Below are 22,456 nucleotides of genomic sequence, written 5' to 3'. Positions count from 1 at the left end.
GCACACACTGGGATCTGATTGTCGTCGAGCGGCTGCGAAATACCCCCTCCGGTCCTCCGAAGACCGCAGAGAGGCGCCAATCTGAATCAAATGAGCGTTTGTTTTTAATTTTACTCATGCATGCCCCAGCTACAGAAAGTGTCCCCTCCATTGTTGAAACCAACCACTAGTGATCTTAACACTTTAAAAAAAATAAATAAATAATAAAAATAAAATAAAACAGCACAGAACTGCTTGCAAACATCATAAAAAAGTACGAGGCAGTCAAACCGAGACACTCGGAGCCACTTCCAGTTTATCTGTCTTTAAATATCGGATTATAAAATAACCCTAGATCAGTGGTTGCTGTAAATGGACTGTTTATGACATCACAAAGCCAGAAAAACCCCGTTAACTGGAGCATTAGTGCGTGCAGCAGTGCAGCCGGAGCACAGGCAGTGAGCATCACGTTAGACAGGAAAGCAGAGTTAGGGTTTCATATTACCAGTACGTTTCTCTCTAGTCTCTGCTTTGCACCCCCTCTCTCACACTCCAGTATCGGAAGCGAACGACTCACAATTTATAAAAGGGGGTGGGGTGGGGGGGTGGGGGGGGGGGGGGGTGCTACAGTATAGCCAACAGCTTCCAGATTGTGATTATGAATTATTCCAATTACTCAGCCCTCAAAGCAGGACCTGTTGTCTTTTCCCCTTAAAGCTAAAAAAAAAAAATTGAAAATGTCTTCTAGGAAGACCTGCTAAATGATCTGCCAATTTACAGAAGCGATCAAAAGTTTGGAAACAGCAAATTATTTCCAGCAAGACTGGGGCTGGGCATTGCGTTGCCCGTGCTTCCTCACTCAGAGCCCTTACTTACAAAACTCCCTGCTATCTCTGAATACACCATGTTCTATTGAGGGATACCAAGATATTTAGTGAGCAAGGAGTCCGAGTGAAGTTATCCAGCAATAAACTCCCCATCCCCAGCTGTGCTGCTTTCCTAGAACAGGGAGAACATTTCGGGGGACCATTCTGCCTGTGAGATGTCCTGCTCATTAGGGCAGCAGTGTGGAGTAGTGGTTAGGGCTCTGGACTCTTGACCGGAGGGTTGTGGGTTCAATCCCAGGTGGGGGACACTGCTGCTGTACCCTTGAGCAAGGTACTTTACCTAGATTGCTCCAGTAAAAACCCAACTGTATAAATGGGTAATTGTATGTAAAAATAATAATGTGATATCTTGTAAGAATTGTAAGTCGCCCTGGATAAGGGCGTCTGCTAAGAAATAAATAATAATTATAATAATAACAATAATTAAAATATTCAGCATATTTTTAAACAGGAGATGGTTATCTATTCAGAGATACCGGGGTATTTAGTAAGTAAGAGGTCTGAGAGAGGAAACACGGGCAACGCAATCCCCACCTCTAGTCTTGAAAAAAATATGTGAAATGGTCCCGAGGTGTGATAAATGCATCACCTTGAAGCGTGAATAAGGGGAAGGGAGACAGGTCTGGGTAAAACAGAGACGGGTTCACCCTTGTACTGTGTCATCACTGTGCAATTTATTTATATTTTAAACTCCAGAGATTTTTTTTCTTTTTTTTAAAATCACAGTACAAGGGTTAACATTGGTTTGTTAGGGAAAGAAAGAGGTATTTTTGGGGTATTCTTTTTAATTCTCATTTGTGTTCCTTCATTACCTTTTCTGTACACTTTCGGATTAAGCCTGTCAGCTCAGACACCACAAGATCAACGCATTTCAAACTGGGCTCTTTCATCTTAAGAATGTGTTTTTTCACTATGGCTTCAAACGCCATGTCAGGAGTGAAAAGCCCTGTTCTGTACGTGGAGAAAGGGGGGGGCAGAGAGAGTGAGAGACAGGGGGAGGAGAGGACGACGATGGGGGGGGGACATACGGCACGCGGGGCGTGTGAGAGTGAGAGAAAGAAAGAAAGAGAAAACAAAGTGAGAGAGAGAGAGAGAGAGAGGTCAAGACAAAACAATGAATTCAATTAGTTTTACGCCAGTCCGTGCAAAATTAATGAAAACACATGCAGGATGCTTGCTTCATTAAAGTTCTTTGGTTGAGCCTAACCCTACATATCCACAGACCCTGCAAAACCACTGGCCACGGCTTCCACCAGTTTACACAGACCTTGCAAAACCACTGGCCACGGCTTCCACCAGTTTCACTGTGTTTTTATATTTCAACACAGCTGACTGGATTAACCCTATACAGGCCCTGAACGCAGGAGAAAAGGTATCTTTCTTTTAGAAACAGCACTGAAAAGACAAGGGTCTCGAAGATGGGAATTTTTTTGCCTTCAAGTGACGACCAGCGATGAAATTTACTTGTCTTTTGCCTCATTGTTCTTTATTTAGAATTTTTTTCTCATCGAATCCTACGTAGGCCCTGTTATGTGCATCCGTTTACGAATGTGAACGCCATCTTTAAACAGAATCATACATAAAACATTACAGTCATTTTGAAACAAACTTCAAATTCAACGAGAAAACGTTTCGACTACAAGTCTGTCAATGTCTTCAATTAACACATTTTCACTTAAAAATAAATACAGCAAACGTTTGCATTAGGAACTGGTGCAACTGGTTTGTTGATGACTGAACACGCTGCACAGAGCTGCACAATTTCTTGAAAATCTGTGCTAATTCACCGATGGTAAAATATTCTACAATTCAGCACTTACTGTTTCTTCAAGTCAGCATTTAAATATTTAGCAAACATTTGTTGTATAATAACTCTAGAGAAAACGATCCATTTTTAAAGGTGACAAAGGCTATTTTTTTCTTCAATAAATATAATGTTTAATCTTGAAATCTATTTTTAAACCGCGAAAAGCAATTTTTCACAGTGGAAAAAAAAAACAGCCCATCCTATGATATAGAGGTGAAACAACTTCCATGGCGAATATTTCATATCCGGTCGTCACTTGTGATCCAAATTCCTCATTTTAAAACCACTTGTCCCTTCTTAGTTTGTGACCCAAATACCTACAATCCCCCCCAATGCCTCCCCGAGGGTATCGATAATGAAAGTGAACAGACTAACTCAGCTGGCACGTGCCAACCCTAATGCTCTAGAACTATCCAAGAAGGAACTTCAGAAACAAGCATGTTCAGCTGGGAGTGTGATCATCGCATACGCCAAGCAGACAGTATCACCACTCTTTCAGTGCACACTACAGTACAGACTCCATGCCCCTGCAGAGCACTGACGCACAGAGCAGCACAGACACGCTGTGCGGAGACACACTGGAAAGAAGCAAGGAGAGTTTCGCTGATCTGACACACAATCTGCAATTGTGCTGCAGGGATCAAGTTAAATAGAGTCTCTATTTCAGGGGCGATGCCTAATCCAAAGTCTGGTCCTGCTCTAGTGACCAGGCAGTATGTGAGATTACTTTTAGCTGTCCAACGGTATTTCAATGAGGATTTTACACCAGCTTCCTTCCAAAGTGTGTCTCTCGCTGTGCAGCCCTGCAGAAGTGCAGGCGTCCGGTCGGGTGAACGCCGTCTCCCAATACCTTGCTGGTACACTGCCTGACCGTATTGATCAACTCCTGAATGACCAGATCAATGCATTTCAGGCATGGTTCTTTCAGTTTAATAATCTGCTTTTTGACGATGGCTTCAAAAGCCAGGTCTGGAGTGAACAGGCCGGTTCTGAACACGAGAAGAGAGAGGGGAGCGTGGGGGGGGGGGGGGGGGGGGGGCAGGGGAGAGATGAAAAGGGAGAAATCACATTTATAACTCATTACAGACACAAAATGAAACGCACACAGACATCTTCAAATGTGAGCTGGAGAAAAGCTGGGGGTACACGGAGACACTTTGTGGCTTGGAACTTGGTTTCAGGAGACTAGGTTTCTGGCCGCTGTGCGGCACACCAGGGGAGACTTGGGTGGGTTTGATACAGCAACCTCAAACTAGGTCTCCTGGAACCAGGTTTCAAGCCGCTGTTTCAGGAACGGTGGCTTTGTGTTCCGTCCAAAGGAAAGGTATTCTACTTTAATCTAGTCCTGGTTATTTGTTCATTTGTAGTAGCGTGTAGTGTAGTACTGTGTTGAACAGCCCACCAGGTGAAGCAGTGGGATCTAAAACACTGGGAACATTTAAATAAAGACGAGATTCTGTGCTTTTAAATGAGTTCCCCCCCAGTAGAGGAGAATGGTGCGCTAACAAGGGATGAGCCTTGAGGGGCTGAAAGGCCTTTTCTCGTTCCCGAACTTTTCTTACGTGTTCAACTGTGTTCCTAAAACGACTGTGGAGCAAATCAGTCCCAGTTATTTTGCCCTGCTTCACAAAACAACATTTTAAAACAGAACGACAAAAATTCATTAGAAATCTGCTCAGCAAGTCAGTCTGACTAAAGGAGAAACGCGTTGTGCATACGAGCTCTCGTCGTTTTGTTTGTAACGTCGTGCCGCGCAATCTGGGGCGCCATGGCGTGAAAGGCGCTATATAAAATCACACTGGTATCGTAGTGTAGTGTGCTGTACTAAACAACCTGAAAAAAGGGAAGGTTAGACACAAAGAGAGTTTGACTAGCCAGGCTTTTAACTAGTTCATAGCCGGCTCAACAGGTTATGTACTGTGCGGAACCTGGAACAAATGAAGACAAACAGATGTAAAACCGACAGAGAAACAGGGAAAACAGAGGAGCACATTGGTTAGTGGTAGTGGACTGGGAGGTGGTGGGTCGTAGTGATGCTTGTTCAAGTGTATTATATTTAAACGATAGTCATTTTTTTTTTTTTTTATAGTATTACATTTTTAAGCACCGAGTTTTGATAGACTGATTATTTATTGTTTTGTAGTTGCACATTTTGAATTTAGTCATTAAGTAGGAGAAAGAATGCAAAATACAATATTTCTGTTTATTATAAATATAAAAAAAAAGTAGAAAGAATCTTTAGGATACTTGCCTGACACCGTGAATATTCTTAATTGCATAGCTGATTTCCCTTCGGAGTTCCTTCTCGTCAAATTCCATCTAAGAAAACCAAGACAATACAATTCACAAGACTGGAACAGACTGATACGAGGAGATAAATGCAAACCTGGCGACTTCAGCCCTGTTAAAAGAAACTTTCATGCCATCAGCGCTCGTCTGGTTCCTGGTAGCCGACTGATCTAAAAAAATTGTCAAGTCGGGTCTTAAATGATCCCAGTGATTCAGCATCAACAGTATGACTAGGTAACCCATTCCATCCCCTCCCCACTCTCTGTGTGAAGAAGAGTCTCCTTCAGCAACATGACTAGGTAACCCATTCCATCCCCTCACCACTCTCTGTGTGAAGAAGAGTCTCCTTCAACAACATGACTAGGTAACCCATTCCATCCCCTCCCCACTCTCTGTGTGAAGAAGAGTCTCCTTCAGCAACATGACTAGATAACCCATTCCATCCCCTCACCACTCTCTGTGTGAAGAAGAGTCTCCTTCAGCAACATGACTAGGTAACCCATTCCATCCCCTCACCACTCTCTGTGTGAAGAAGAGTCTCCTTCAGCAACATGACTAGGTAACCCATTCCATCCCCTCACCACTCTCTGTGTGAAGAAGAGTCTCCTTCAGCAACATGACTAGGTAACCCATTCCATCCCCTCCCCACTCTCTGTGTGAAGAAGAGTCTCCTTCAGCAACATGACTAGGTAACCCATTCCATCCCCTCCCCACTCTCTGTGTGAAGAAGAGTCTCCTTCAGCAACATGACTAGGTAACCCATTCCATCCCCTCCCCACTCTCTGTGTGAAGAAGAGTCTCCTTCAGCAACATGACTAGGTAACCCATTCCATCCCCTCCCCACTCTCTGTGTGAAGAAGAGTCTCCTTCAGCAACATGACTAGGTAACCCATTCCATCCCCTCACCACTCTCTGTGTGAAGAAGAGTCTCCTTCAGCAACATGACTAGATAACCCATTCCATCCCCTCACCACTCTCTGTGTGAAGAAGAGTCTCCTTCAGCAACATGACTAGGTAACCCATTCCATCCCCTCACCACTCTCTGTGTGAAGAAGAGTCTCCTTCAGCAACATGACTAGGTAACCCATTCCATCCCCTCACCACTCTCTGTGTGAAGAAGAGTCTCCTTCAGCAACATGACTAGGTAACCCATTCCACTTTAAAATGCTGCTGCCCAGAGCCTCAGCCCCTGGGATGTGCACAGCCCCTCTGCTTGTACCTTGACCAGCTCGAAGGGGAATCTCTCGTGGAAGATGCGGTTGATTCGAGCCCCTCCTGACAGCTCCATTGTGTTGACCTGATCTCCCGAACCCTCGATCCTCTTCTCAAAGTCCACTGCAAACTGCTGGACCATCCTGACAGGGCGAGAGACAAGACAAAAGCATTAAAACACGGCCTCGTTGACCTGGGCCGAGCTGGAAAATGAAAGGAGAGTCTGTCCCGTAGTACAGGACAATAAACTTGGCAGCACCCCATCGCAGTACTGATTTGAGAGAGGACAGAAACGGTCTTCTGTGCAGTGGAATGTGCCACAGACTTCAGAGGTCATCACGCTCTGGTTTGTTTTGCGTGATCTTTTTCATACAGTCATTAATAGGTTCTGTTCTATGAATCAATACCAACATGATCATGTTGGCCACCCAGCAGATTTACATAGGAACATAAGAAAATGCATGAACAAGAGGAGGCCATTCATCCCCATCAGTGCTCATCCAGTTCCTGGTAGCTGATTGATCTCAAAACTTTGTCAAGTCGGGTCTTAAAGGATCCCAGTGATTCAGCCTCAACAACATGACTAGGTAACCCATTCCATCCCCTCACCGCTCTCTGTGTGAAGAAGAGTCTCCTTCAGCAACATGACTAGGTAACCCATTCCATCCCCTCCCCACTCTCTGTGTGAAGAAGAGTCTCCTTCAGCAACATGACTAGATAACCCATTCCATCCCCTCCCCACTCTCTGTGTGAAGAAGAGTCTCCTTCAGCAACATGACTAGGTAACCCATTCCATCCCCTCCCCACTCTCTGTGTGAAGAAGAGTCTCCTTCAGCAACATGACTAGATAACCCATTCCATCCCCTCCCCACTCTCTGTGTGAAGAAGAGTCTCCTTCAGCAACATGACTAGGTAACCCATTCCATCCCCTCCCCACTCTCTGTGTGAAGAAGAGTCTCCTTCAGCAACATGACTAGGTAACCCATTCCATCCCCTCCCCACTCTCTGTGTGAAGAAGAGTCTCCTTCAGCAACATGACTAGGTAACCCATTCCATCCCCTCCCCACTCTCTGTGTGAAGAAGAGTCTCCTTCAGCAACATGACTAGGTAACCCATTCCATCCCCTCCCTACTCTCTGCGTGAAGAAGAGTCTCCTTCAGCAACATGACTAGGTAACCCATTCCATCCCCTCACCACTCTCTGTGTGAAGAAGAGTCTCCTTCCCTGTCCTAAATCTCCACTTAATTTCCAGCTGTGTGTCCTCTGGTCCTGGGTTATGTGTAGCACTTACAGTATTGGTTAGGGCTAGCTAGATCAGCTCCTATTAAGATTTGAAAGGCTTCAGTCAATGCAATGCAGGTATGGATGATGCGGACTCACTGCAGCAGAGCCTTGGTTTTGCGGGTGGGGTCGTCGGGTCTGTAGTTCTTGTACTCCTCCACCTCCTTCTCCAGTGACAGCAGCTGACTCTGCAGTTTATTCCGCAGCGCAGGCAGAGTCTCTCGAATGTGGTTGGTCAGTTGCTACAAAGATAAACAGTGTTTTAAAAAAAAAACTCTGGCCAAAGGTTTAGCATCAGCTAGAATTTTTGGATTGAGACATTAAAAAAAAAAAAACTGATATGAACATAATTTAAATCTTTTATTTAACTTCATGTAATCAAAGAAACTGCAAAAATGATTTTGCAAAAGTCTACCGGAAGCCGTAAGTGTAGTACAGTATGTCATGTTAGATTTCAAAATGTTTTTTTAAATTGTCTGTTTTTTATTAAGTTTATGGAAAATTACAAAGCGGTATGCAATTCAATATGTCAAGGTAACATTATTCAGCGGGTTTCGTTCGACTTTATCATGCAAAATTAGTTCCTTCTAGAAGGTGATGCAAAGCTTCTGCCCATAGCTGTACATGCAAATCAAAAACTGACGTGGTACTAAATAAGAAATACTGGTTCCCACATTCGATCAGTAAAAACAGGAAGTGCACTAAAGCTGCAATTCTTAAACTTTAAGAACAAGTCTATTTATAAGGCAAGCTACTGCATTGCAGCCATTATAGTAGGTCTGAGTTTGATTGGACAACGCCCAGAAACCTTTGGACTGCCCCCACTCTGAGAACTACTGTACTGATCGAGGGAATGTCCTCAACAAGTTTCAATACCATTGAAGAAGCCTCTCTCTAGACACGAGACTAAAAGGACCACAAACACACAGACAGCAGCCTCCACTACAAACGTTTCCAGCAATGATAAGCAGATGAGTAATGCACTGAGTGAACTGTCTGGGGACTCAGAGTTGAGTTTACTCTTCCAATGTGCTGGTAGTAAAGTTAACCTGAAGCCTGCACACGGTTTAAGAAGGGCTGCAATGCAAGACAAATTGGGCTTTTTAAAAAGGGCTCAAAAGCACTGTCCCGGGGTAAATATCAGAAAGGGGGAAAAAAAAAGACTAGCAGTGAAACGTCATCTGACGCGTGTTGCTGATTGGCTGTGCCAGCAGGGGGCGTCCGTACCTGGTTGAGGGTTTTCTGCAGGTGAGGGGTGCCCATGCGCTCTGCCATGTGCCTGTACCCCGGGTGCGAGAGGAAGAACTTCCTCTCTGCTGCCATGGCAGCCCGGATATCCTTTCTGCCATCAATATCCTTCTGGCTCCTGTTGACAACTCCGATATAGCCTGTAGAAACACACAGCAATACATTACAAACCAGGGCTAGAAACTCTCGCCTTTAACACAGCCTGCACAGACACAGAGCAATATGAAACGGGTTGAGAAACTCGCCTTTACAAACCCATTACGTCACTGGTTTCCCCCTCTTGAAGACTGTATTGTACACTGGAATTTGGAATCTGTCCCTGTCCCATTTTCTTTTCCCTTAGCAGACGTCACCAGCCGCCTTTAAGGCGAGCCAGCCATGGTTTTAAAATCCAACTTTCTTTTATTCAAGAAACATGAGCACGTGCCCTTTTAAAGGCGTGCTAACCAGAGTTTGAAACGCGCTTCCTTTTATGTTTTCTTGGCTTTGCTGTTCATGTTAAATAAAGTGTTCTTCCCTTACAGCTCCTCTATAGTCATCCTACACACTTGGGCAGCTTAAATAAAAGCAGATTTCCTAGCACCTGATTCAATAGTGTTGCTTAAACCATTAAAAGAAATGTGAAAACCCTCATTTATAAAAATTGTTGATAGTGGATGTGGTATTGCTGTTATGGGCGGGTGCGGTGATAACATTTACTATAAATAAGATCAGGCAGTCTGTTTAAAATTTAGGTCAAACGTTTACTTCCATCTTAAAACATCAGTATTGAATGATGCACGGTATGCTTAGCATTTCCACTGCAGTATTTCACAGTGCAAATTAAAAGTAACTTATGGCTATCTCTAAGAATATCGGATCCTAAGAACTGCTTCCTATCCCTACAAACAGCCTCCAAACATTCCTGTTTCAGCTCATGCTTTTCTGGTCTCTGGGGGTGAATGCACTGAAACATTAAACTCTCCAGCTTCCCTCGGGCTCACAAACCTGTCCTCTTTCAAACAGTGCATCACATTACTGCAGAGCTCCTGTGTTTTATAATTCATGAGAAAGGAGCTGACATTGGAGGACGAGACATTCGCAAAAGAAACAAAGTTTCTGCTGCCTTCCAAAACCAAAGGAGTGCCCGTACCAAGTTCCATCGCAATTAACACGATTGGTTCTCAATATACGCCTCACCCCAAAGGAATATAAAACAACTACAACAAAGACGTTCAACATCCATGCGATTGGCCTGAAATTCGTTTCCAAGAGGATTTTGAAGTATCTCCCCGGCACTGAAGCGCAGTCCTCTAAAGAGTCTCTACCCCACCTCTCCTCAGCGGCAGCAGCTTGTTTTCCAGGATGTCTCGCGCGTCGGTCCCTTCGTCCATCAAGTCCAGCTTTGTGATCACTCCGATGGTCCTCAGGCCTGAAAAATCGAAAAAAAGACATTTCAAAACATGTCCATTTCCCTCTGTTCCCTCTCCCTCGTTTCGAATCTCCAGTTACTATCATGCCAGTAGGGTCCGCTGTAGCGCGGGTGCAATCTCTGTGGGTTTCACCTCCCTAACCCAGCGCAGGCGCTCCCTGTGAAGTCTCCAGCACAGCCAGCAGCCTGCGCGGCCCTGACAGCACGACTCTTAGTAAAAACATGTCAGTCAGTCGGGGAAGCAGCTGGTTGCTTAATCACAGTAAAGAAGCCATTGAAGGGATGAGGGACAATTTCACCCACCAGCTAAACAAGGGGATCAGAAAGCATGGCTTGCAATCTGATTTCTTTACCCAGGTATCATCTTTTAGAATAAAAAAAAAGAAAAACAATCACAAAATATTGTGCCTTTTCCACAGCAGTGTGGAGTAGTGGTTAGGGCTCTGGACTCTTGATCGGAGGGTCGTGGGTTCAATCCCAGGTGGGGGACACTGCTGCTGTACCCTTGAGCAAGGTACTTTACCTAGATTGCTCCAGTAAAAACCCAACTGCATAAATGGGTAATTGTATGCAAAAATAATGTGATATCTTGTAACAATTGTAAGTCGCCCTGGATAAGGGGGTCTGCTAAGAAATAAATAATAAATAAATAATAATACTATTTCACAAGGAAGGCAGTTAAAATGCTGGCCATTTTCCCCCCTCGATGAAACTTGAAAAAAAGACGAAGTGACAATCGCTTCAAATCCGTGACCTACACCCTGCACCCTACTGACAGTGTTATGGCAGGTGTTTATTTAATTTGTTTTATGGACAAAAGCATGTCATTTCCTGTCTGTATATTTAGCTGAAGCAGCTGCTGACATTTGATTTTACTTCCTGAATCCCTTGATAACGTAAAGATTTATTAAAAGACTTAAAAAAATAAACTGAAGGAGTCGATCAGTCGTTCAGAGTAGCTTCATGTTAGTTTTATGATAAATGATGATAGTCCCCGGGCTTCACTTTGTACAAACCAGGGTCCTGTAAATAATAAATAATAATAATAATAATAATAATAATAATAATAATAATAATAATAATAATACCAGGGAAGTCACTAGAATTTCAAGAGGAACGTGTCCCGGAGATTCTGATTGGAGACGCTGTAGAATTTCAAGAGGAACGTGTAAAGGAGATTCTGATTGGAGACGCTACAGAATTTCAAGAGGAACGTGTAACGGAGATTCTGTTCTGAGACTGTACCTGGCGGGTCCACCTCCTTGGCGATCTTGAGCGCGTCGGAGTTGGCCAGGTCGGTGTTAGCCGGGGTGACAGCCAGGATGAGGCAGCTGTCCCTGCTGATGAACTGCAGCAGCATGTCTTTGATCTGGTGCTCGATGTCCACCGGCTGGTCTCCCACAGGCACCTTGGTGATCCCAGGCAGGTCAATGAGAGTGAGGTTCAACACTGCACAGGACAGAGAGCTGCGTTACAGAGAGGCTGGGTGTGTACCTGCACATCGTCACAGCGTTAAGAGTGCCCTTCAGAAGTCCCAAGCGGTCAGTTACAATTAGTGCGGTCATTAGAGTATTGGGATCCAGCTCTCCACAGGCGAGGGTCATCGGGCTAATTTACCAACCCAAGCGAAACAGGTGAAGAAACAGCTGCTTGGGTTTGTGACAATCGCTGCTTTTCTGAGACTCCGTGGAGAACAGCAACCCACACGAACCCCAGCAGCTGTTTCTTCACTCGTTTCACTCGGAACGGTAAATCAGCCAGATCCTCACCTGTGGAGAGCTGATTCGAATAATCATCATCTATTAAATAATAAAAGAACGTGTCTGGTGCCTACTGAAGTACACTGAAGATCTATATGTATAAAAAATTATGTTAGCAAGTTCAAAGTTCAGTACTCTGGATACAGAGCTCCCTTATACAGTATTTCACTGTTTGTTTAATTCACCGTCAGGTCGTGTTGACAGGAAACTGTAAGACTCCTATATGTTACTGTATACAGACCCTTTACTAGCTCAGTTTAATATTTCAGAATTGGAAACCAAACAACATGAATGATCCGTAGGTCAGAGAATGTATTTTTTTTAATGTATCTGGTGTTTATGATGCTACCACTATCTGATATTCCAAGCATTTCAGCTCCCAATTCTGCTCTCTCATCATACTCTCTGAATCTGAAGCAGCCCCTTGGGTTAACTTTATAAAAACTTATTAAGCCCCCGCTACCCTGTCTCTCTTATTCTGAACAGACTGAACTCTCGGGACTGTTGTCATGGATACGAAGCCCCTCCTCTTACCGTTGGGGGAGTAGACCCTCAGGTTGATGGGAACGGATGAGATTCCTTTGTTTGTGCCGGTAAGTCTGTCCGTCTCCGCCTCGATCTCCTGCCGGACTTCCTCGAAATCCACAAACTTCTTCCCTTTGCAGTGCAAGAACTCGGCATACTCTGTGAGCGAGACAGCAAGACACCAGCGTGATCCCAGCGCGCTGAAGGCGAGCACATCTGCAGCCCGCACACTCACTTACAAAGGAAGTGGCTTCAATTGTGTGTTCCAGTGGTTAAAGAAAAGGGCTTGTAACCAGGAGGTCCCCGGTTCAAATCCCACCTCAGCCACTGACTCATTGTGTGACCCTTAGCAAGTCACTTAACCTCCTTGTGCTCCGTCTTTTGGGTGAGACGTAGTTGTAAGTGACTCTGCAGCTGATGCATAGTTCACACACCCTAGTCTCTGTAAGTCGCCTTGGATAAAGGTGTCTGCTAAATAAACAAATAATAATAATAATTTCCGTTCTCAGAGGTTTTTTTTTTGTTTTTTTTTAATAATTTAGTCGTTGCCAATTAGTTTTTATTATTTTCTCCCCAATTTGAAATGCCCAATTATTTTTAGGCTCAGCTCACCGCTACCACCCCTGCGCTGACTCGGAAGGGGCCAAGATGAACACATGCTGTCCTCCGAAGCGTGTGCCGTCAGCCGCCCGCTTCTTTACACTCTGCAGACTCACCGTGCAGCCGCCTCTGAGCTACAGCATCGGAGGACAACGCAGCTCTGGGCAGCTTACAGGCAAGCCCGCAGGCGCCCGGCCAGACGACAGGGGTCGCTGGTGTGAGGTGAGCCGAGGACACCCTGGCCGGCCTAACCCTCCCTCCCCCCGGACGCTCGGCCAATTGAGCGCCGCCCCCTGGGAGCTCCCGTCCACGGTCGGCTGTGGAATAGCCTGGACTCGAACCGGCGACGTCCAGGCTATAGAGCGCATCCTGCACTCTAGCGAGTGCTTTTACTGGATGTGCCACTCGGGAGCCCTGTTCTCTGAGTTTTTGCTCCCCTTATCATTAGTAGGGTTGCAATCGCTGGACTAGTTTCTTTGTTGTTTTTCATTTAGATAATACCGAGCTCTCGCTGCCTGCTGTAGATACATGCAACACAGGCTAGATCGACTGAAGTGTCTTTACAGGAGGAAGACTGCTCTTGTAGATCTCCTGATCCGCCCCTCCTGCTCTGCACTGTCTTCACCTGACCTCAGCACCACGTTACTGGATCCTCAGCTGATGCACTATTGCACTGCTAATGTGTCACTGTAGCTATAACTTGTTGCAATCCTAACTTCTTTCATATTGTATTTTAATGGTAGAATTTGCACTTGCTGTATACTATACTGTGTTTAAATACTGACCTTGCATTGTAACCCTGCACTGCCCTGTAACCCCTGTAAGTCACCTTGGGGAAAGGCGTCCTGCCAGATAAACATTAGGTGGTGTCGACGCTTACTAACATGAAGATGATTTAGCTGATCTACATTCGTTTGTAAACCCATATTTCCAGACTCCACCTGATACTCCAGCTGGGGCAGCAGTGTGGAGTAGTGGTTAGAGCTCTGGACTCCTGACCGGAAGGTCGTGGGTTCAATCCCCAGTGGAGGACACTGCTGTTGTACCCTTAAGCAAGGTACTTTCCCTAGATTGCTCCAGTAAAAACCGAACTGTATAAATGGGTAATTGTATGTAAAAATAATGTGTACAAAATAATGTAATTGCATGCAAAAATAATGTGATATCTTGTAAGTCGCCCTGGATGAGGGCGTCTGCTAAGAAATAAATAATAATAATTTAATGGATATTTTACCTGCTTTTGCATTGATTAGCTGCAGGATGAGCGGGCGCCTGGTCACAATCCCAGAGCCACGGGGGAGGAAATCCCTGAAACACACAAGCAGAGCAAACGCATCAGGCAACTCCCTCCTCATATCTCCTCTTCACAAGAGTCGAACGGAAGCCACTTGGATATCCAGCTGTGCTTTAAAGTGGAATGAAACCTGCTGAATAACGTTACCTGAACATACTGCATTACACACCGCTCTATAAAACAGACATAAACTGAAAGAATGTGTGGAGGCTGTGTGGTCCAGTGGTTAAAGAAAAGGGCTTGTAACCAGGAGGTCCCCGGTTCAAATCCCACCTGAGCCACTGACTCATTGTGTGACCCTGAGCAAGTCACTTCACCTCCTTGTGCTCCGTCTTTCGGGTGAGACGTAGTTGTAAGTGACTCTGCAGCTGATGCATAGTTCACACACCCTAGTCTCTGTAAGTCGCCTTGGATAAAGGCGTCTGCTAAATAAACTAATAATAATGTGACATTTCGAAATGAAACACTGTACTACTATTATGGCTTCCGGTAGACTATTTTTTGCGATGTCATTTTGTAGTTTCTTTGATTGCTTGAAGTTAAACAAAATATCTAAATTATGTTCATATAGTTATTTAAATGATGTCTCAATCCTAAAATTCTAGGGGATACAAAACTTTTGGCCACAGCTGTAGTTTTGTGTGAATTCTTACAAACGAGAAGACACAGGGCGGAGCGTGGCTGGAGCAGCCCACTCTATCAGCGACAGGCAAAAGGCTGCAATGTGCCTTTTCTCTGGAGATAACCAATCAGACCATTAAGGGAGTGTCAGCTTTTTTTTGCATTCAAATTCAGCTCATTTGCAACCTATTCTGAGAAAACGCAGCTGAAACAAGTACTTCAGTAGCATGCCTCCCCCATTGCCACAGCTGCAAATGCAAAGCTAGAGCCGTCAGCGAGATGATCGTGACACTGCTGAATGAGAAATGGCAATGTAAATGGCATTGGTGTTTAAGAGGTGCATTTGGTAGGCAAATGAGGCATCACGATGAGGTCTATTAAAATTGACTGATGCAGAGTGCCTGGAATAACTTCCTGTGCTCACAAGACTCATGCAAAAATGTGACGTACAGACCTCCTTATATCCCGACAGCTTTCAGATATTCTGTATCGAATAAGAACATAAAGTTTACAAACGAGAGGAGGTCCCATTCGGCCCATCTTGCTCGTTTGGTTGTTAGTAGCTTATTGATCCCAGAATCTCATCAAGCAGCTTCTTGAAGGATCCCAGGGTGTCAGCTTCAACAACATTACTGGGGAGTTGGTTCCAGACCCTCACAATTCTCTGTGTAAAAAAAGTGCCTCCTATTTTCTGTTCTGCATGCCCCTCTATCTAATCTCCATTTGTGACCCCTGGTCCTTGTTTCTTTTTTCAGGTCGAAAAAGTCCCCTGGGTCGACATTGTCTATACCTTTTAGGATTTTGAATCAGATCACCACGTAGTCTTCTGTGTTCAAGAATGAATAGATTCAATTCTTTTAGCCTGTCTGCATACGACATGCCTTTTAAACCCAGGATAATTCTGGTCGCTCTTCTTTGCACTCTTTCTAGAGCAGCAATATCCTTTTTGTAACGAGGTGACCAGAACTGAACACAATATTCTAGGTGAGGTCTTACTAATGCATTGTAGAGTTTTAACATTACTTCCCTTGATTTAAATTCAACACTTCTCACAATATATCAGAGCATCTTGTTGGCCTTTTTTATAGCTTCCCCACACTGTCTAGATGAAGACATAAGCATTGGGCTATGTTATGAGAAAAGGGGGAAAACATCATATGAATCCATGAATGCATTTCTGTTTACTTGCTGTGCAACCACCACACTGAATTACATTCAAAAACAAAATTATAAAGGAGCTAGTAATCCTCTAGTAACATGCTCCTATTCTGATGCAATAGCTTCAATGCTAGTGGAAATCTGAATGTGATTCCTGCTTCAGAACATTATCAGTTGAGTCATGCAGCCATCATAACAGGTAAACAAATTCATTAAAAGGGCAAGTTGAATACAGCAGCGCTGTGCGTGGGTGTCCATCGCAGAACAAATCCAAGTCTTGCCATCAGAAGCGTGCTTTCGCAGAGAAAGAAAGGAGAGCCATCCGTCTGAAATAAGACTGCCTGGAATTCCTCATTAACCCGGGTGCATTCTACTTCATGGGAAGCGTGCTAGAGAAATCTATTCGTGGCTCACATGGCACACACGCAGCACTTGAAATTAAATAAGAAGTGATTGTGTTTTGTGGTTCTGTTCTGTCGTGCTCCCCCCCCCCCCCCTTTACTGTTTTTGAAATGAGAAAATGTTGTTTGAAAAATGCTGCTGTTGTTATTGTGTGCTGGGCAGGGTCGGGGGCAGTTCATGATTTTCAATTCTAATTCCTTTTTAAAATCAATTCCCAATCCACATTCCCTTTGAAACAATTCCAGCACATCACTGATCAAAATTACAATGAGTAGCATTCAATACACAGGAGGGCACTGCATACACACACACACACACACCGAGACACACAAGCACACTGAGACACACACAGACTGAGACAGACACACTGAGACAGACACAGACTGAGACAGACACACTGAGACAGACATAGACACACTGAGACACACACAGACTGAGACAGACACAGACACACTGAGACACACAGAGACTGAGACAGACACAGACACACTGAGACACACAGAGACTGAGACAGACACACACACACTGAGACACACAAAGACTGAGACAGACACACACACACCGAGGCACACAGACACACCGAGACAGACACAGACTGAGACAGACACAGACACACTGAGACACACACACTGAGACAGACACACACACACACCGAGACAGACAGACACACTGAGACACACACAGACTGAGACAGACACAGACACACTGAGACACACACAGACTGAGACAGACACAGACACACTGAGACACAAAGACTGAGACAGACACAGACACACACACAGACTGAGACAGACACAGACACACTGAGACACACACACACTGAGACAGACAGACACACACACACTGAGACAGACACAGACACACACACACTGAGACAGACAGACACACACACACACACTGAGACACACAGAGACAGACACACAGACACTGAGACACACAGACACACATTGAGACAAACACTCACGCATACACTGAGACAGACACACACACACACCCCGAGACAGACACACATACGAGACAGACAGACACACAGACAGACACACACACTCTTGTATTATTAATGGTTTGAATAGACAGAGGAGGTGTGCAGAGTCTACCAGCAGGTCTCCAGTTTCTCCTCTAATGAATTCTGCACCTCCATCACAGCAGGCAGCTTCTCCACCTCCTCTCTGCTTGGTGCTGATTGGGAGAAGGGACAGCGCCTGTTGTCAACGTCTTCAGACCGAAATGCAATTTGCACAAGTCATGGATTAATTAGTTAATGATTGCTTTTGTTTTACAAACTAATTATACATCACCCTGGTCCCCTTTCTGGAGCCTTGTATCCCTTATAAAGGTTTACTGGTAAATGGGCACAGTCATTTTACAGCTTCCCATAGTTCACCATGGTTATATGCTTCCCTATGCTTTACCAGACCTCTCTGTGCTTTACAATGCTTCCCTATGCTTTACCATACCTCTCTGTGCTTTACAATGCTTCCCTATGCTTTACCAGACCTCTCTGTGCTTTACAATGCTTCCCTATGCTTTACCAGACCTCTCTGTGCTTTACAGTGCTTCCCTATGCTTTACCATACCTCTCTTTGCTTTACAATGCTTCCCTATGCTTTACCAGACCTCTCTGTGCTTTACAATGCTTCCCTATGCTTTACCAGACCTCTCTGTGCTTTACAATGCTTCCCTATGCTTTACCACACCTCTCTGTGCTTTACAATGCTTCCCTATGCTTTACCACACCTCTCTGTGCTTTACAATGCTTCCCTATGCTTTTCCACACCTCTCTGTGCTTTACAATGCTTCCCTATGCTTTTCCACACCTCTCTGTGCTTTACAATGCTTCCCCATGCTTTCACTGTGCTTGATTACACTCTGCTGTGCATTTACTCTAGGAAACTCTGTTAAGGGAGAGCTCGCTTTCCTAGACTAAAGCTGTTTGTGATGAGAAATGGACAACAGCTTCTTTTTAATAAGAATTCTCCGCTGCTCGCCTGGTGTTCTCTCTGCCTCGCTTCGCCCACGCTACTCCACTGGCTCCCGATCACCGCTCACATCCAGTTCAAGACTCTTGTACTAGCCTACAGATGCCTTGACCAGTCTGCACCCAGCTACCTCCAGACCCTCATCTCTCCCAACACCCCCACCCGACCTCTCTGCTTCTTGATAAACTTGTTGGTTTCTTATTTGTAACCCAGCTTGATTCTTCAGAACGTTTTTCAGCTCAGGGGGTGGGATCACAGCGGATTGCAGCAAACACTTTTTACAAGTCCTCAGTCTGATGAAAAAAAATGACAACCGCGATGTAGATCAACAGCATGTGCAGCATCGTACAGCACAAGAAACGGAAACGAACAGAGCTGTACATCTGGCATCTTCCAACCCACTGTCTCTTTTGTAATGGTTAGTCAGTCAGAGCTGCATAACACTTTCCATCACCGGACCAAACAAATCTGTTTTCAATATTTGTGTTGTCAAACTACACAGTGTACAGCTATGGCCAAAAGCTGTATGTTCAGCTAGCATTGTGAGCAGCCCCCCTCCCCCACCCGCTGCCCCCCACCCCCTTAGGAAAGCACAAATTAAAACCAACTGTTTAAAACTCTGTCTCTGCAGACGTTTCTAATCCACGAATGCACAATCCGCTGCTATTTGAGTTCCCCTTGCCCTGCAGTGCCAGCTCAGAGGAACTCCCCTCGCTTACTATCACTCTCCGTTCACTGTCACAATCTTTCTTTCTAATGTCAAAATCTGCACTGTGCAGCTCTGGCCAAAATTCAAATGCAACCTGCTGAATAATGTGACGTTAACATATTGAATTACACACCGCTTTGTAGTTTTCCACATCCTTAAGGAAAAACTGACAAAAATCGAAAAATGTGACATTTTCGAAATCTAACATGAGATACTGTGCTACTGCTATGGCTTCCGGTGGACTTCTGCGATATCATTTTGCAGTTTCTTTAATGACATGAAATAAAAGATCTAAATTATGCTCATCTATAGTTTTTTTTTTTTTAATGAATGTCTCAAGCCTAAAATTCTAGGTGATGCAAACGTGTTTTTATATATATATATATATAATTTATTTCTTAGCAGACGACCCTTATCCAGGGCGACTTACAATTGTTACAAGATATCACATTATTTTTGCATGCAATTACATTATTTTGTACACATTATTTTTACATACAATTACCCATTTATACAGTTGGGTTTTTACTGGAGCAATCTAGGTAAAGTACCTTGCTCAAGGGTACAGCAGCAGTGTCCCCCCACCTGGGATTGAACCCACGCCCCTCCGGTCAGGAGTCCAGAGCCCTAACCACTACTCCACACTGCTATATATAAATTGTTTGCATTTGTTTACATTCACAGTAAATAACGGCCAGCGCTTTTTTCTGATGTCACAAAATTCTACTGTAGTAAACTACAGTATGTATGTCAGATCTTTTTTTTTTTGCATTTGATGCCATGTAAAGTAAATGGTTTTCTGTCACGTTGCACCTTGTTAAAATACTGGTCTTTAATCAACCCCCTTTAACATCACGAGTTACACCTGCACGGGGATGGGGACACACAGCGGGTCCGTCTGGACCTTATCTCAACACTTTAAACAAACAACAGAGAGGGGCAGAAAAAAACCCTGCGAGTGAGTGAGTGATCTGGACCAGCGATCCTGCGACCCTTCATTCTCCTGCAGGGACGCGGAACAAGCTGGCATTTAATAAATGCTGACATTTCATCTCCGCAGGCAAAAATAATGAAGTTTAGCTCAAGACCAGCTTCCTGTAACTTCTGAAGAAATCTATAATTATACGTTGTTCTCGTCTGCGGTTATGATAGTGAGACTGAGTTCATTCTGGGTGGAGCAAGAACGCTACCCTGCCAACTGGGAACGCTACCCTGGCAACTGGGAACGCTACCCTGGCAACTGGGAACGCTACCCTGGCAACTGGGGACGCCACCCTGCCAACTGGGAACGCCACCCTGCCAACTGGGGATGCTACCCTGCCAACTGGGAACGCCACCCTGCCAACTGGGGACGCCACCCTGCCAACTGGGGACGCCACCCTGCCAACTGGGGACGCCACCCTGCCAACTGGGGACGCCACCCTGCCAACTGGGGACGCCACCCTGCCAACTGGGAACGCTACCCTGCCAACTGGGGACGACACCCTGCCAACTGGGGACGCTATCCTGCCAACTGGGAACGCCACCCTGCCAACTGGGAACGCCACCCTGCCAACTGGGGACGTCAACATCAACAGGGGCTCGTTGTGAGAGAGTTGAGTAAAATGCGCCTGTTGGTGGCGCTGTCCTGGTCATCGCGCTCCCAGGTACTTGGGTGCAGATCTTGGATTCTTTCTGCTGCCTGCTCCAATAAACAACATTTCCAATTGACTTGACTGCCTCTGAAGCCTTTCCTACAAAACGAATGACTGACACATAGAAGCTGACCCAATGGGCGAGCCCTGAGGCTGGATGATTGTTCACGGTTATCACAGATTTCACGATTTCAGTGAAATGGACCCATTGCCGTGTAATATGTAGTTCCCTGTGAAAACACCTATTTCTGAAAAAATAGGGCAAAAAAATACATATTCTTTATCGCAAATCTAGACACAGTAAACGTTTGTCTTAATGATCTGTTCCACTGCACTTTGGAAAACAGAGCCCTATAAATTGAAGCTGTCCTAATGGACGATCCCTGCTAGCATCCATGCGAGTGAATCCATTAGGATGTAACTCAATAGGTAACACACCTCGAGTGAAGCTGACACGCACGTCATGCACGTCCGTTCATTAGAGAGGTCTCAAGTGTGCCGTTTTGAAAGAAACACACCTCCATTGTTCTTGATATCTGGAACAGTGTCATTTCACATGGAGGGTGAAACTGTCCCCTCCCCTTCTTTCCTGTCAATAACCAATCAGCTACTCCTATTGGCTGACACGACATACAAAAAGAAGCTTTTTTTTTTTTAAGTAAATGTAAAGCAGTTTCAGGAGATAAAAACGACTGTCAGAAACCCAACTTTCGTTGATTAATAATAATAATAATAATAATAATAATAATAATAATAATAATAATAGCTAAATGAGTTTCTCTAAAGAGGGTACATATCCCTACCAATTCTAAAGCATACTTATTTTTCATTCAAGAACTACTTGGTGCGCTCCATACAGCTATGCTGTACTTTCAGCCTCGCTTCACAATACAAACGATACCACGAATCTATTATGATATGATACAGTGATTCAGCAACACAGTCCAAGATTCATAATTGCACTCCTAGTTCCATCCCTAACAAGTTTCGCAGCATTTAAAATGGGGGGCGAATACTTTATCGTGTGAGGAAGCTGTGCTTCATAAAAACACAAACCCCACAGCATGCAGGAGACAGACAAACAGTGCAAGAGATTTATTTCCCCAGGACAGTCTCTCTCTCTATAACCCTGACCATACAGGCTGCTTCCTCACAGACCTACGATTAGCTGAAATATTACAGAGTGGTGTACTGTACAGTTCAGGGCGCTCCTCCCTTTGTCAGAGCTCAAAATGGCTCAACAGCAGCACTTGCCTCATTTCAAAAGCCAAAACAGCCCAAGAGAGAGACAGTAGGGCGTGCAGCCAGTGTCATTCGAAATACACACAGTGAAACATCTGCAACGCACGCCTGCCAATGTGCAGGTCTGGCCAGAAGTTCTGCATATTATTATTATTATTATTTATTTCTTAGCAGATGCCCTTATCCAGGGCGACTTACAATTGCTACAAGATATCACATTATTTTTACATACAATTACCCATTTACACAGTTGGGTTTTTACTGGAGCAATCTAGGTAAAGTACCTTGCTCAAGGGTACAGCAGCAGTGTCCCCCACCTGGGATTGAACCCACGACCCTCCGGTCAAGAGTCCAGAGCCCTAACCACTACTCCAGCTACTCAGCATTCTGTAGGGTGGTGCGAGACTTTTGGCCACAG

At 44.8% G+C, this 22,456-nt stretch overlaps 1 protein-coding gene across 8 annotated transcripts in view; it reads right to left on the bottom strand.

Moving 5' to 3' along the window:
- The window catches only part of LOC117409822 (dynamin-2), a 66,169-nt gene that overhangs the window by 37,271 nt on the left and 6,442 nt on the right, over positions 1 to 22,456 (bottom strand). For 4 of the 8 annotated variants that reach the window (XM_059006977.1, XM_059006973.1, XM_059006971.1 and 1 more), the window contains exons 2-10: positions 14,234 to 14,307; positions 12,409 to 12,558; positions 11,360 to 11,563; positions 10,016 to 10,114; positions 8,683 to 8,843; positions 7,555 to 7,697; positions 6,182 to 6,317; positions 4,925 to 4,992; positions 1,679 to 1,817 (exon numbers count right to left, since the gene is read on the bottom strand). In XM_059006977.1, coding sequence (XP_058862960.1) covers positions 1,679 to 1,817; positions 4,925 to 4,992; positions 6,182 to 6,317; positions 7,555 to 7,697; positions 8,683 to 8,843; positions 10,016 to 10,114; positions 11,360 to 11,563; positions 12,409 to 12,558; positions 14,234 to 14,307 — 1,174 coding nt within the window. Of the gene's footprint in view, positions 1 to 1,678; positions 1,818 to 3,523; positions 3,663 to 4,924; positions 4,993 to 6,181; positions 6,318 to 7,554; positions 7,698 to 8,682; positions 8,844 to 10,015; positions 10,115 to 11,359; positions 11,564 to 12,408; positions 12,559 to 14,233; positions 14,308 to 22,456 lie in introns of all 8 variants that reach the window. The other 4 variants (XM_059006974.1, XM_059006972.1, XM_059006970.1 and 1 more) reach the window with 1 other exon arrangement.

The sequence above is a fragment of the Acipenser ruthenus genome, chromosome 34 (genome assembly GCF_902713425.1).
Source record: "Acipenser ruthenus chromosome 34, fAciRut3.2 maternal haplotype, whole genome shotgun sequence".
NCBI classification, from domain to species: domain Eukaryota; kingdom Metazoa; phylum Chordata; class Actinopteri; order Acipenseriformes; family Acipenseridae; genus Acipenser; species Acipenser ruthenus.
The sequence above is the reverse complement of the archived record's forward strand: the minus strand, read 5'-3'. Positions and strand labels throughout refer to the sequence as shown.